Below are 17243 nucleotides of genomic sequence, written 5' to 3' on the forward strand. Positions count from 1 at the left end.
ACCACTGGCAACAGTGGGTGATGTACACACTGGGAAGATGACAAGTACACACACACACTGTAAAGTGCAATTTCCTTTAAGGGCACACAGAGGCTACAGTCAGTCTGGAGCTGGTTTCTCCCTCTTTCTCCAGATCCCCAATAAGGCTCCCCACTGGCACAGCTATAGGATTGAGATCTCAACTGAGTGGCCAAATCAAGATCTCCAGTACCCTCTCTGTCCAACCAGTGCTTTGTGTCCCTGCCTACATAGCTGACATACACACACTTTCAGATTTGATTTATATACAAGCATACACACACACCTGGAAAGGTGGGCACAGGTTTACTAGCTATACCCCCTTCTGCCCAGACTATAAAGTAGATTCCTCTGCCACCAATCACTACTTATCAGCTGCTTTAAGGCTCTTAGCAAAGGGTGTAATGTTACTATTAATCCAAATGGTAGTTTGACCAAGGGCCAGGCTATTAGGACTGGCCAGTATAGTGTCACCAAATAGATATTACTCTAACAGCTTAAATATGTCTCACAAATATCAGCCACAAAGATAGGCTTAAATATATTTAATAATAATAAAAGAACAAGACAATACTCGGTAAGCAATCAGTTACATCAGAGTTCAAAATCACTGGAAATATTTAAAACAACATTGCAGGACAGTCTCAAATAAATACAGAAACATCTACACTAATGTTTACTATATTTCTTACTGAATCTAAAAGAAATTACTGTACTCTAGACTTACTTGCAGCAAGACAAGTGTAAAGGTGGTGAGTGGATGTTCTTGTTAGGGCAAAGCTGGAATACAAAATGCCCTCTCTCTCTGAGAGTTCTTAAATTTAATATCTCAAATATTGCTGCTGGGACACTTGCAGGATGACATCACTTTTGTCATCTGACTATCCCCGGTGAAAACCACCATTGCTAGAAAGTGCCAGCATTTTAGCATCTCCCTGGGAAAAACACATATCTCTCATATCTTTGCAACTTCTGGAAGACATAAAACAATAAAACATTTACAAAATAATGCAGAAGGCACCCTAGTTCTAGACACCCTGTTTCCTTGCTGCATTGAAACTAACTTTTATAGCACAATCATAATCCAATTTAATTTCAACTATTTTCTTAAAGTTTTGCAAGTTAACCCTCTGTGTCCTAGTTCCTACTGTTAAAACATATACATTTAGACATGTACTATAGTTTATATATATTTTTCTTCTAATCCAGCAGGGTATGCTGTGGCCACACATCTAGGGTCAGTACTGTAAAAACCCTGTTCAACACGCACTTCTGTACCAGCAGTTTAATATACACATAACATACAGTTCTAATACATTTGTAAGAAAAGCATATGAATCACGTTGATATTTACAAATGACATATGATTATTTACAAAATTCCAGGTAGCTGTGCTGACAGTATCTCCTCCTGTCACACTTCTATCTAAATCATATTAATATTTACAAATGACATATAATTATTTACAAAATTCCAGCTAACCAGACTGGCAGTATTTCCCTTTGTCACACTAGACATCTAGACACCCTATTTTAAAAGCACTGCAATAAGGACTCTCAAGTGCAATTCAACAATAAGTAACAAAGTCCCTGGGTTACTGTTTCCATATGATTCCTAAATCAGATAGAGAAGACCAACACCTACTGCCACTAGATGGAATATTCCAGTCTTCTTAATGTAAAAACATAGACACACACAAAACAAGATTCCTTGAGAGTGTAATTCTAACAAAAAACAACTTTAACAAACTACCTGGACAAGGCAATTTCAAGTATTAGGGAACATTAAAATGATTTAAAATGCAAAATCAACAAGCAAAGAATATAATAAAATAAATCTCTCATCTGCCAAAGGATGGACAAGGATTAATTTAGGACTTTCTTAGAGTGTGGAATGGGTACCAGGCAGATGGGACCTCTGAGAAAATGAGCAGGAGACAATATGTAATAAAGGAGAATTACTCAAGAGCATTACTGGCTTGCTGGGTGGGCACTCAGTATTATGGATCTATGGAAAAGAATGGGTGGGACAAGTACTTGAATAGCTTGCACAACAGATAATAGCAATGAATTGGGGAGGCAGGAACTTTGAAAATCATATTACCATAAATGGCAGAGGCCAGAGACACAGTCTTTAACACTACAATGGGAAAAGGATGGGAGGGTTGAGAAAAAATTCAAGCAGCAAGAAGTACAGGTTAATGACCCGAAGTAAGTAAGAATTCCAGAAACTTTAGCTTAATGTCTCAGTTGAGGTGAAACAAACACAAACAGCAAGGGAACAGAAAGCACTGAAATGCAACTTTAAGCAGGTAAATAATAAGCAGAGTGTACAACTCTGGCAGCAAAACTGGAATTTAAGCAACTGTAAAAACACTGAAGTACCCATTTTGGAGCAGAATTTAAACTCCCTCAGTACTTAATTGTACCACCATCTATGGCACCAGACTGTTTATGGAAAAATACAGTAATGAATGACTAAATAAGGCTCACATCTGGCAGTAGTTCACAGCTCTGTCACAAATGTGAAATGCACCTGTAAGACTAAGGCCCCAGACAGGATTCAAACTATAAACAGCTATTTTTTAGGGTAATTCTACTTATGGAAATAGACATGCAGTGCAATGGATATACACAATCTTCCCATAACTGCAAATGAAACTACTATTAGATTAAAGACTCAGAGCAAACTAAAAATGCAAATAGATAACTTTTTTTGGCTAAAACATGGAAAAAACAGTAACATTTAAAAAATTATCACCAAACAGGTGATTCTAAGTGCAGCTTAAAATATTCGAGCAGAAAGGAAGTAAAAGCTTTTTTTCTCTTTCCTTTTTGTTGAAAAGCATGTTATTCACAGTTTAGGGCTTTCCACACCTCTCTTAAATCTTGCATAAAAGACTTAGCTGGTTTCCTGTTTACTTGACTACGTGATATTTACTCCACAGCTTCTAATTTTTCCAGTTGTCTTTGTTGAGGAAAGGTGACAAAAGGCTTGGTTGTGTGTAGTTGATTACTGCAGTTTCTTTACCTACTTCCAGTGGTGATGTAGCCATAGTTTTGGATCAAGACCTGTGCTGTATGATGATGTATTGAATAGTAAATTAATAAAACATTAAGCAGCAGAAACTCATATTCTCAACTCAATTACATTTGCAAATCTGTATTAAAAAGAAATAAAATGAAACAGAAATCAAGACAGTGACACATAAAACATCCAACTTTCAGATGAAATGTTAAAACAAGGTCCCGTTTGCTTGAGTTGATGGCTCAGGTGGATGCAAAATTTCTCACTGCACTTATCAAAAAAAAAAAAAAAAAAAAAAAGAGTAGGAGAAGTTTCCCCTAGTTGTATAAATACCACTTTGGTTCTCCCCCCTGAATAAAGGCTAGTAGCCAAGTGAGACCAATCAGTCAACAAAGGATAAATAAAATAAATAAATACTTTATACCAATAAAAAGACTTAAAATGCAATTATGCTATTTGATTATGAGCAGGCAAAGACATCCACAAAAAAGAAAAAAGAAAACTTCCTGATAAAGTAAAAGTATAAATCTGACAAACAGGAACTTAAGCAAAACAGGAAGTGAATAAAGCATACATGAAGAGACGAACAGCAGTCTACTTAGCAACAGAAAAAATGAGAGTCATTCACTCTAACATGCAATATATAGTTACACAAAGGGGGCACAAAAGTAAAATACTGCATAAAATGAAATGCAAATTAAAACAGCATAAGCAAAACCACAGCATAAATAGAAATACATATTAAAACAGTAACAACATGCATGATGTTATTATGGAAATCCAAGTAAATAAAGGCAATATGCACAATATCAACCAAAACAACTTAATAAAAATGAAGTGAGGTGTTGAGCATTATTGTTTATAGTCTGTCTTTTAGTTCTTACAGCTGCCACTAGACTGATTCCTTTGTGAACATTCTGAATCGTCTGCTATGTGGAAATTGTATGTCTTTGTAAAACACAACACTACTTTTACTCAAGTTGCCTCCAAAGGTGACTGTCTCCTGTTTCTTACAAGGCTAGTAGACAGCAACTGGCCATAGTTCTCACACATAAAAACTTAAATGGGTGAAAAATATTTTAATTTAATTATATAGCCTTTTTCTCAGTATTGATCATTTTCTCACTTTTAGTACAAGAAGGAACCAGCTTTCAACAAAAGGAAAGCAAGTAAACAAACTAACAGTTGTAAAGTGTGTTTGTGTGTGTGTGTGTGTGTGTGTGTGTGTGTGTGTGTGTGTGTGTGTGTGTGTGTGTGTGTGTGTGTGTGTGTGCTTTTAATTATGTAGTCAAATTGTATACTGCAATGTGGAGTGTGGAAATATTAGGTAGAGAATATTATAATTGGGTGTCTGATCACAACCAGCATATTATGTGTTTGAGATGAATGGCAAGAAATTCACACAGGGAGAGAGAAAGAGATAAAGAGAAAGAGAGAGAGAGAGAGAGAAAAAGAGAAGGTCATCACAGGAATCTTGGCTTCCATGTTGAGATAGCAGCTGGCTATGACTAGAGTCATTATCATAATTATTTCTAGAGCATGGAACTTTGTTTGATCCACGTACTACCAATTCCAGAAAAACATGTAGGAGTGGAAACTGTTTTACCAGCATTCATTTGCACTATGAAAGAGACAGTAGGCAGAAATGGAGAGTCATTTTGAAAAACAGAGCTTCAAAAGCTGTTTGACACTTTGTTCTGCTACACTTTTTGTTTATAAGTCTGGCAGTGTGAAGAAGTTCTAAAACTTTTTAAAAACTGTTTTACCCTCTACTGCTGTTCTTTGTTGGCTGGCAATATCTCTTGGGTGGGACTCAATGATATTCATAGCCCTTATGCAAATGTGCAAAGGCAGTCGGTGCTACCCACTTGTTTGCATAGCAAAGGCACGATTAATAGAGATAATTTCCATGAATGCACAATGTCCATGAATATATGTAAGAAAATGAACTAAAAATGAGATGTAAATGAGAAATGTTGTACTCTGTCTATGCTAATAAGTCCTTCTCCAAACAGTTTAGTGATTTGTAGTCATAATTTGACATGCTTCCACACCATCCACAGATTCATCATAAAAGGTGGAATCACACCTTTAATATCTACTTTATAATCGATGAAGGTGCCTTTCCTTGCTGATAGCCTTGCTATTTCCCATTGTGAGCTGCTAGCCATGGCTAGCAATTAACTCTGGTCTCAAAACAATAGAAAGAATCTGCTATTTTAGACATCACAGCTACGAGTTTGAGATAATTTATACAAGGCTTGACTTATCAGCTTTCTTCCAGCAGAGTGTACTGTTGTTACATTTTTGATATTCAACATTTAACACCATTTTCTTCCATTTAAGAGAACAAGCCTGTGGCTTATATTAATATTTACAAATGACAGAATTATCTACCAAATTCTATCTGACTAAGCTGGCAGCCTTCACATATCTTCACATATCTTCCCCCTGGAGAACTCAAGCTAGTTTTCAAGTGACCCTTGAGAAATATTTCTTGAGAGGGTTAGGTCTATCTGAGTATACCTTTCTCCATTCCCTGTCTTGAGAGGCCATCTGCATTGGCATTGCTAACCCCACTGAAGTTCTCCACTGACATATCATATACTTGCAACCCTAAGCTCCATCTTAGCAACTTGGTATTTTGCTGGCTGGCTCTGTTTCACTCTGTTAGGGGATTGTGTCTGTCACTACAGTGAATTTTCTTCCATACAGATAAGGCTGAAGTTTCTGCAGTGCCCATACTATGGCTAGACATTTATTTTCTACAGCTGCACAGCATTCTTCCCTGGGATGGGGACTATGACTGAGATAAACCACTGGGTACTCTTTTCCCTCTGAAGAAATCTGGCTAAGTGCAGCCTCCCCCCCACCCCCCATGGTTCAAAGCATCCACTTGCACAACAAATTCTTTACTGTAATCTGGACTGGCTAACACAGAGGGTCCTCCCAATGTTTCTTTAAGCTTTTGGAATGCCTGGTCACATGCTGGGGACCACACTATCTAATCTGGTCTGTTTTTCCTTGTCAAGTCTGTGAAGGGAGCAGCTATGGTACTATAACTGAGGATGAACTTTCTGTAGTACCCTGCTGTCTCTAAGAATGGCCTCACCTGCATTTTGGTAATAGGTGCAGGCCATGTCTGAATGGCTTCCACTTTGGCAGGTTTTGGCCTGATCTTACCACTCCTCACTCTATGTCCCAGGTAGGAGACCTCTGCCATACCCACCTGACATTTGCTTGGCTTAATGGTCAACCCTGTCCTCTGTAGTCTGCCCGGCACCTCCCTGACATGTTGAAGGTGCTCTTGCCAGTGTTTCTTACACATTTGTTCATTCCTGTTGATCTATATTAAACTCTATGGACCTCTGGTAGCACTGTTTCATACTAGGACAACTGCTGGCTCCTCTGCAGAGGTGAAATACCATGAGCATCAGTAGCCTGAAGAAAAAACAGAGAAACATAATCTAGATCTCTATTTTTGATAGGAAATAATTGCTGGTATAATTTCTTACTGTATGCCAGCAATGATTCACTTCTACTGTCTTTAAATAGTGCAAACATGGAGTTAGTATATATAAGTTCAGGAGTATGTGAGGCTTACCTCCCACATTGGAGTGACAGGGGAACATGCCTGCAAAAAAACACTTACATTTAATTTTTTCTCTTTTTGCATTTTGGATATTATCTTTTGCTATTTCTGATCCTCAAGACCTAAGAAATTGGCATTTCATGATTTCATGGAAGAATCATTTTTAGTGGCTCTTTACCAGTTTCATAAACGCTACATTTCAGAATGGACTTTTAAAAAGAAAAAAAAAAATGTGCTTAAAATTGCATTCCATTGCAATCTGATTTTTTTATAGATGAAACCCTTTAACCCCACTTTCATGCTTTTTATATAATTAATGAAGAACAGTTGCATACTAAAGGGTAAAGAACAATGTCCATTTCCAGTTACCCACTTGAAAAATCAAACTTTTGTGAAAGTAATTAGAGATTCAGTTAGACCACATTCCTTTCAGCAAATCAATAGTTCTTCACTTTCCATATTATCTCCATTTCCTCATTTTTCTGCAGTAATATCTGTTACCAGTATGTTATTACCCCGTAAAATATCCTATAATAGTCATTTCTAAAATGTATCTAAGCTGTGTCAGATCTTTCTGATATTTGTGTATGCCTTATGCAATACATGGTCTTAATTATATTGTCAAGCAAGTCTCCAGGACAGATAGAATTTCATTACATTAATTTAGTATGTAAACTGATCTAGCGTCTGTCAAAACTTAAGAAATATATAAGGGCAGAAGCATATGCAAATGAAATGCAAATTAATGCAAGAATTGCGATATTTGTGGTAATACTACTTATTGTTGCTAACGTTAGCATATTGGTTTGATTTCAAATAAACTACAGCAGGCAGCTCAGTATTGCAGAGGGTAGAATTGCTGTCTCACAGTGGTGTTATTCTCCAGTTTCATTCTTGGAGGAGTGCTTCCTGTGTGGGGCTTGTCCATATTTCCTTTGTCTATGTAGGTTTTGCATGGCACTCAGCTTTGTTCCTGTATTCACAGGACACATTACAGGTGAAACAGACATCCTCCAAACTGCCGAATCATGGCACGTCATGTCAATTGAAACTGTGTGTGTGTGTGTGTGTGTGTGTGTGTGTGTGTGTGTGTGTGTGTGTGTGTGTGTGTGTGTGTGTGTGTGTGTGTGTGTGTGTGTGTATGTGTGTGTGCGTGCGTGTGTGTGTGTGTGTGTGTGTGTGTGTGTGTGTGTGTGTGTGTGTGTGTGTGTGTGTGTGTGTGTGTGTGTGTGTGTGTGTGTGTGTGTGTGTGTGTGTGTGTGTGTGTGTGTGTGTTTGTGTTGGTGTGTGTGTGTATTTGTCTGTATGTGCATGTCTGACTGTGTGTCCTGTGTTACAATGTTGCTCTTGCCGCAATAAGTTTCTTAGCACTGCACGCAATTACCTCTGGCTACCTCGTGACCTGAAATTGGGTGAAGTAAATTAAAAAAAACTAAACAAATGAATGAATGAATGAAAGCATTAACTCTGTTCTTCACATAACCACTGATTCATAATCAGAGCTCTCATAAAGTACAATAAATAATTTCACACTATTAAACACATTTTTCTGCTTTACTACTATCCTATTTGCATGAAACTCTTGTTTCTTAAACACTAGCAGCAACTAAGTATATATTTTTTTGCCTTGAGGAGTTACTCTCACATTTGCTATTAATATTTTTCTTAAGTAATGTACTGGTTATTGCCTTATAAAATACTTTTGGTGAATAATGTACTTGGCACAGATTTTTATTTATTTATTTTTTTCTGTGGTGGCTTATCAAAGTTTTGTGTAAGTACTATGTATTATACATTCTACATTTCCCAAAAACTTTCTGCTTATCTGGGCAGTAATATTTGCCTTACTGTTCTGCTCAACAGATTATTTGGATCAATATTCAAAATATGATATGCATGGCTAACTTCAAACTGATAGGAAGACTCACATACAGAAAATGATGTTTACAGCTTTAAAAAAAATGAATATCTTCATATAGCTCATCCCATTTTGTATTAATGTGTATAAAATTTAAGGGCAACGCATAGAAAAATAAGCAAAGAAATATTGTCTGAGCCCACCTGCACTCCCAGGATTTTATTAAACAACTTAATAAACAGATAATGTAAGGAAAGCGGCATTTAGGTGAGCTGAATTTATTTTTACCGATTTTCAGTTGGCAAGAAATGTTAATAGTGAGGCATATATATGCAGAATATATCACAGGATATGGAAAATGTGAAGAAAGGAAAGCTTAAGGGTGGCATGAGTAGGTAGCAAAGTAATAAACTAATACATCCTTTATGATGACTAAAACATTCTTGTGAAAAACAAACCACTCCTGCTTATGGGAGCCTTCTGTAGCAATGTAGACATTCATTCTTTATGTGATAGTGAGACACTGTATTATTCTGATTACTGTTTGCTTATTATGTTTGTTAATTGGCTGGTATTTGCATTTTTGTTTACATGAATATTAAGTTTTTTCAGTTCATACCTAATCTTGTTTTGTAAGTTTATATCTGCTTTGTATTTTTGCATGTTTACATTAACTGGGGCACATTAGCAAATGGATCCAGTGTTCTAGCTCATCTAAAACAATACTATAACAACAACAGCAACAACAACAACATAATAATAATAATAATAATAATAATAATAATAATAATAATAATAATAACAATAATATCAATACATCTACAGCCCATTTCCCATTCTTTGCACATGGTTCAGGGTGTCAAGTTCAACAGTGACAATCATCATAGAACCAACGGTCCCATAATAAAAATAATAATAATAATAATAATAATACTAAAAAACTAGTATCCATGACAATTCTAAAGTGCATACTTGATGAACCGGATTTTAGTATGTTTGCAGTAACTACTTAAATATGTTGATTCTTGTAAAAGTACAGCATAAGATGTGTTGCTGATCGATTATATAAATTGTATTTGTAGTATTCAATGACTATTTCATAGTATTTCAGTTCTTGTTAATTAAAGTGTTCATTACCTTAACTATTGGTAACCATTCATGCTGTCATGCTAAAATTTTAGTTAATGAAAGAAAGTTATTCTGCACTTCATACTTTTTAAAAGTAATGTTAATATGTTGTGAAAAAAATGATGTACTTAATTCCTGGACATTTGAAGAGATGAATGTATGTCTACAATAAGAAAGAAGTTGAAAATCATGGAACTTGGTCAGTTTCAAAGCAGAAACACCCATGGCTAACACTTGGTTACAAGGTACATCTTTATTTGTGACAATGGCAGTCTTAATACTTCATTTAGACATACTTTCTATTCAGAAAATTATTTTACAGCAATAGCCTTTGCAACTTTTGTGACTGGAACATGCCAAGTTAGAATTTTGTTTCCTACATATGAGCTCCTTAAGTCTGTGGTTATGATTTGTTAATGCCACTTTTAAAATGGCAGTACTGGCCAGCTTGTGCAAGATGGTGGCATGCATTTCTAAACGTATGGTTAAGGCTGGGGTGGCATATCTAAACCATGTCCTGTACACTCTGATGTGAAGTGAGATTCCTAACCAAAAATCACTTCACCTTATTTATATCAAAGCTGTGCAAATCTAGTGTCTGACACAGTACATGTTAGGTGAGAGTGACGTTAGTGTTATGGATGAAAGATACAGTTTGCATGATGCATTCCAAGGCACACGTCTCAGAAGCCTTGTAGTGAGGGTGATAATCCAGACAATATTAGGGCCACTGTGAGGTCCTTCTCTGGAGCTAGAATGCCATGGTGAGGGACTGCTCCATTTTCTGACACAGGGCTTTCATATAGTATTGTGTTCTCTGATCCCTGACAATAGCATTGGGCTGGAGTCTGCAGAGTTATAATCACTGACAATGGGATACATGGAGCAGGTGGCAGTAATCACCAATGATGCACCTGAAATAGAGAACAGAATCTTCAGTCTCTCTTTATTGTGCTATGTGCAGAAATGTGCTGTGTACACTGATTATGGACAAGCTGAGTAGTAGAGGAGGTAGGAATGATGTAAGATAGCATGGTACAATTATTACTGTTGGGGGGAGGGAAGACATTGATATCTAGAAGACTAGGCATCTGTTGCTGACAAGAGTGGATGGTAAGACCTGCTGAAGATGTTGCTTTCAATCATTGTTGAGTTGGTGGATTATCATTTATAGACAAATGAAGCGATAGGAGGGAGGATGGTGTATCAGACAGTAATGAATAGTTATGTGGAGGACATTTTCACTGTAGGTTAGCAGGTGGAGAAAAGTGTATGGATTGCCTGTACAATATTGTGAATGTGTAGGGGGTAAGAATGACAACAGCTTTTAAATATAGCAGTCTTTCCACTTATTTTATTTTTATTTTGCTGTCCAGCTTTCAGACTAAGCATTCTTTAGAAAATGTACACTATATTTCAGGTATATAAAATCTGTAGTTAAGGGGGCATGTGACAGATACAAAAGAACACATTTGGTTAGAAAACAAAGGATACTCTACCAGAATAAGCTTTCCAGAATTCATTAATGTAGATACAAAAGAATTCTTGCATTTTTCATTAACATGCTATTTTATTAATTCTTGATATTACAGAAAAAAATACAATAAGGAAAAAATCAAGGCTCGCCTGAATCCAAATGAATAAAACAGCTTCCCAGAATCTGACTGAAGTACAGTACTGTTTCCCATCATCTATAGAAGGATCCTGTATAAAAACTACCCTTCTGACAGCAGTTTCTTTTATGTTATACACATTGCTGGCTGCACTTATAATAGTGGTTATTTGTGGAAATCTTGTGGTGATTATTTCTGTCTCCCACTTCAGACAGCTTCACACTCCAACCAACTTTTTAACTCTTTCACTGGCTGTTACTGATTTTTTTGTAGGTTCACTTATCCTACCTTTTAGCATGATACGATCCATTGAAGCATGTTGGTATTTTGGCAGTACTTTTTGTAAAATCCACTCGGTATTAGATTCAGCTTTTACATCAATTTCTGTTTTACATCTTTGCTTTATCGCCATTGATCGTTACTATGCCATATGTGACCCATTACAATATGCATCAAAAATCACCACTTCTGTAACAGCAGTTTTTTTGTCAGTATGCTGGGTAGTGCCTACATGTTTTAGCTTTGGTTTAGTTTTATTTGGTCAGAATACAGATGAACCCTTGTTGACTACTTTGTTCTGTGAAGGTCTGTGTGTTGTAATATTTGATAAAACATGGGCCTTAATTACACCTCTGGTGGTTTTGTTTACACCTCTCATCCTAATGATTGTCATTTACAGTAAGATTTTTGCTGTAGCCAGAAATCATTCTGCAGCCATTAACAGCATGGGGCCCAAGATCACTTCTACAACAGAAACAAAAGCAGCAAAAACTCTTGGATTGATAACAGGTGTATTCATATTATGCTGGTTACCCTTTTCAGTAGTATTTGTAGTTAATTCCTTTTTCAATGTTTCAGTATCTTCATTTATTTATGAAATCCTTTGTTGGCTAGCATATTTTAATTCTGCATGTAATCCAGTAATATATGGCTTTTTTTATCCTTGGTTTCGAGCAGCATTTAAAACAATTTTATCTGGAAGGATATTTATTGGAGCTTCTTCTTGTATTAATTTGTTTTCTGAAAATCATTAACTCACAGTTCTGCTTATGAATGTACAGTTTAACTGCACTTAAATTTTAACTTCTTGTTAGAGAATCATAGTTTAAATCAGTAGCTATATCTTTGAAGAATTAGAATTAGTTGGTAGCTGTTCTAAATTTGTAAGGTTAAGGACAGCAACTTTTTTTTTATAAATATATTAGCAGAAAAACAAGATTTCTTTTTCAGGTACAAGTAGATCACAGAAATGAGAACATTTGTAGTACTTGGTTTTAATACATTTTCATGCCTTGTTACCCTCATTTGTGGCTTCAACTATATTCTTTAGGCTTGAATATTTGTTTGGCCAAAATTGGTTTTGTATGGTTAAATATTTTATTATAATTACTTTGCATTTTGTACATAAAGAGCTAGCTAACATGACAACTTTAAAATGAGAACAATTGCACAAATAAGATGAATGTTTCAGAGGACATACACATGACTGTGACTGTTAGAGATATCAGTATTACCACGTTTATATTAAAATGCATTGAATGTTTACAGGTGCAGTGCAGTTACTTCAGTAGCAGAATAGCAGTCACGTTTCTACTATAACTTGTCCAGTTACACCTTAATAAAGTTCCAACCAGCCATAAACAACTGATCATTGCTACATCTGGATGAATAACCAAACCCTTTTTTCACAAGGGTACTGCACCCACCAATGTCAGTCAAAAGAACTCTACATCCCTCAATCTTACATGTACCAACTCTATGGTTACCTAAACTGAAACAAGGGAAAAATCTTCCAAAAGCAAAAAAATTCACTACCAGCACACACTTAGAAACTGCACTTGCAATCATTTCCTACAGAAAACAGTGACTAGGCAGCTGAAGTTCACAGAGATGAACTCTAACATGATGTTAACCATTTGGTGACTTATCTAGTTTATAGACTCATAAGTAGTAGGCTAGCTGCCATTGTGAATCATTTGAAGCGTAGCCAATTTCCGTTTCAAAGGTGAGAATCAAACCCTGTACCTTGCGTCTGTGAGGTAAACATCTTAACCATTATACCACACCAACTCAAAAGTAAGAAAATTGCATGCTGCTTGAGTTGAAATCAACTCACAGCCAAGTTTCATAAATGTAGATTGATACACCTTTCTTTTGTATGCATACAGCTGATGCCAAGTCATGCCCTAGGCAGGCTTTGAACCTAGGTCTACCAGTCTGAAATCTTGCAACCTAACTACTGCACTGTCAAGCTAGTGTAGTTTGAGCTTAAGGAGGTATCGGGAAGACAGTGACAGGGAAAACAGTACATATTTTGTCAAAGAGAAAATTATGTTCTCCTAAAGAAGCCAGTATTTTCCTGCAGAACTACAGTGAATCGGATTTTTATGTGGAAGGGTGATTCTCACACTCTTGGTACTTATTATATACTTCATTTTTGTATATTGTTGGTCGTGAAGCAATCAGTCTGTTGTGTTAGTGAGTGTTGCCATTTCCATGCACTTACAGGCTTATGTAAGATATTAGGAAAATAATTTAACTGCAAACATCTATGAATGAGCAAGAGAAAGGGGAAGAAGAAGAAGAAGATGAATAAATCCCTGGGTTTCTTTTCTGAGACATGTGCTGTTTTCTAAAGTGAAAGACGACTCTGAAATAGTGAACTATCATGCTGTAAGGCCTGTTTATATCAGAAACTTCAGATATACTTACTAATTTGATTATTATATATGTGTTGTGGCATTGGAGAAAAAGACGTGTATACATGAGGAGAGACTGTATAATGCAACAGGTAGACTGACATGGAACAAAAACAAGAAACATTGCCTAACACTGTGTGTGTCAAGACAACAAAGTGGGTAGGGAAAATGATCAAGGTCTGTAAGAGCTAAAGTGAAGTTCATTGACTCCATAAATAAAAGTCATTACAGCAACCTTCCATTTATTAGTCTGACAGAAAGGACTGTAAGACAGGGGTAAGCTGGAGCCCCTTGATCTTCTTTGTTAGAAACCTCTGAGGTCTCTCCAGTTACTGCAGGTGCTTAGTAAGGTGCATGCCAAATGGAAATGGGACAGTACACTCAGTTATCTGGTCCATAATTGGGTATACTGCCCCATTCAGAATGTACCATACTAAGCACATGCAGTAACTGGAGAGACCTCAGAGGTTTCTAACAAAGAAGATGAAAGGGATCCACCATGTGCCTTACGCAGACTGACTAAAGTCACTGTCACTCTACTCCATATCATATAGACTTTATAGGGGAAACTTATGCCTGGCCTACAGGGCAATCCAAGACCCAAACCTAATGAGCTTGCTGCATATCTGTAAATCAAACGGGACTAGGAATACAAGTTCCAGGAACCTAAATATTGCCTTCAACTTAAATAGGAATTGCTGGAGTGACAGATTTAGCTCCCAGCAACTGCCACGTCTTTGGAACAGGCTACCAATTCATGTGAAACAGAGCACCACAATAACACTGTACAAGAGGAACCTGGACAAGTAAATGGGGCATCATACATTCTTGCTGGGGATAACACCCACAAAACCTTTGGACATGGGCAGTCATCACTAAACAAAATCTTGGGTATTGACTAGCATTTCTATGGTATTACATTGGGATGAAAAGGCTAGGCTTAAAATGATGTCCATGTTGATAGCCTAGTAATCTCCTATGAGCCTATGATCCTATGGTTTGTGTCTCTGGTGGGTAATGAGCTGTCTTGGCCTGTGAACTGGGGATGAATGGCATAAGAAGTCCTATTGTGATGTAATCCACAGAATTTTGAGGAAGTGAGGGGTGAAACTGGTTATGCCTCACAGATATAAACTTTATGACTTCCTTAGTGTTCCATAAAAGAGATGCTTTCTTGCAAGAAACCAGAGACAAGGTCCATTTCACAGTACCCTGGCAAAATATGCACTGTATCAGAGACCTTCAAATATTTTCATTAAAAAAAAGAGATAGATAGTTTGCTGTTGTGAAAACAGAGGTGGATAATTTTATGGAGTATATGGCATTCTGCAGGACAGATATGACCCAGCGAGCCACAAAGTACTGGATCCCTGCATTAAATAGCAGTTGTCAATGAACCTACATGAGTCAGGCCTGTCTGAGGGCATGGGTAGGAGGGGAAGAGGAAATGAGAGAATGAGATTCAATGAAAGCAGTGCAGCAGCAAGGAATAATTCTTATCCCAAAATGCAATGCTTTAAAGTTAGATGAACCAGGATGCTACTATAATCAAGGGCCCAAGGAACAAGCAGGATGTACACTTACAGGTAGTTACAGGATGTGCCAAATAGGAAGAGCTCTTAAATGCACGTGCACTAAATCTTGGGATGAAGTACAGAGTTTGGAAAATAAGATGAACTGTCACCTGGTACAAGGGGTTTCCTTCAAAAATCAAGGAGTTAGAAGAAGTAAATCAATAATTGCCAGTAGAGACCAGATTGTTGGGTAGCTGAGCAACAGTGCATTTAAGCACAGTAACCAGTTTTGACATGCAAATGATTTAGGTGAACAGTGCATTACAGAATGATGTTTTATGTTCTTTATTGATGATACTTGAAATTGAATATATGACAAATGAAAGAAAATATCTATAAAATGAAATAACTGCAAGTAAGACCCAGTCAAGCTTGAATTTTCACTATGTAAAACCTTAAAACTACTGTAGTGGAGGTCAATAGGATATATGCAAATGACTCCTTAAGAACATACCAGAGTTTTAGCTACATGGCATGCAAGATTGAAGGGCCAGTTGATGAAGAAAATTGGATATTGGAAGGAACAGATGCCCCAGTCAGAGTTATATATGACATCAACCATTATTTTATGAACAAAATAAAATTGCAAGGATCCCTTTCCAACATTTGTTATCTTACAAAATGAAAATTGTTTTTAGCAGCAAGTTACTATATAGCAATAGCTCTAGAGAAACCACCTCAGTGTGGCAGTTAAGTTTACAACACTATGACTGCAGGCAGGAATCCTTAGGGGCTGACAATCACCTTTATTAAGGAACACTAATATTAAGCAATAGCTATTTTGTAATCTTCCCATTCCAATAACACTTAGTAGTTCCTTTTATTAATTCCAAGTAATAGTTTTATTTGTATATATCCACAAAATGGAGAACAGAACTGGTTAAATTCACAATTCTGGAAAAGCACTTTCATTCAAAGAAATAGGCTTCCTCACTTCTAGTTTTTCATGCAGGCATCAGCTTTATTTACACTCTACCAATGCGGTTGATTAACTAGGTAAATATACTTGCAGAGCTTGTTGATAGGTTGTAGTGCAAGTGTTTTGTTTGTTTAAGTTTTCAAATAGTTCATTTTGATTGGAGTTAAGGAGTTGTATGTGTGGAAATTAGAGACCAGTAATCTGTTAAGACATACTCAACAGTTATTTGGCACAGGGATACATTTTAGTTTGTATAATTAAACTATTGGATGCATTTGCCACAGAGCTGAACAAATAATGTCTGGATCTTGTGAAACAGGGTTGCCTATAATCTTTGACTCTTACAGTGAAGCACAAGAAAATTTGTGTTACAACATATTTAATGATATCAAACAAGTCTTTCAAATTCCATATGTAAGTGAAAATCTTAGAGGGAAATGTAAATTACATACATCTGTAAGGAATGGTTAAAGACTGCACTTTCATTTGGAACAATTTATTGTACTATAGAGCACATCAAATTTGCTTTCATCAACTAGCTTCATCAGATCATGGAAACAACTATATCATGCTTACAAGAGCACATAAAATGGCATAAACATGGTATAGAAATGAAATTGACAGTTTTTGAAACATAAATACTTTAAGGTCCCTTGAAGGATTTAAGCAGTCTTTGTGTAGGTCTTGAACCATATGTATAAACAGCTAGTGCTGTAAACTAGTCCAGTCTTTAAGAGTCTGTCCCTGGGATTCAGTAACAATTGTGCAGGCTTCGGTCTAAGCCTACACAATTTAAGAGTGTTAGCATGATAAGT

At 36.5% G+C, this 17243-nt stretch overlaps 1 protein-coding gene across 1 annotated transcript in view; it reads left to right on the plus strand.

Annotated features, from left to right (window-relative positions):
• Window positions 1-11259: 11259 nt before the first annotated feature.
• The window catches only part of LOC122797776 (trace amine-associated receptor 4-like), a 38389-nt gene continuing 32405 nt past the window's right edge, over window positions 11260-17243 (plus strand). The window contains exon 1 of the mRNA XM_044066334.1: window positions 11260-12093. Within this exon, the coding sequence (XP_043922269.1) occupies window positions 11260-12093 (834 nt within the window). The remainder of the gene's footprint in view (window positions 12094-17243) is intronic.

This window comes from Protopterus annectens, chromosome 1.part0, assembly GCF_019279795.1.
Source record: "Protopterus annectens isolate FY-2018-M chromosome 1.part0, PAN1.0, whole genome shotgun sequence".
Lineage (NCBI taxonomy): Eukaryota > Metazoa > Chordata > Ceratodontiformes > Protopteridae > Protopterus > Protopterus annectens.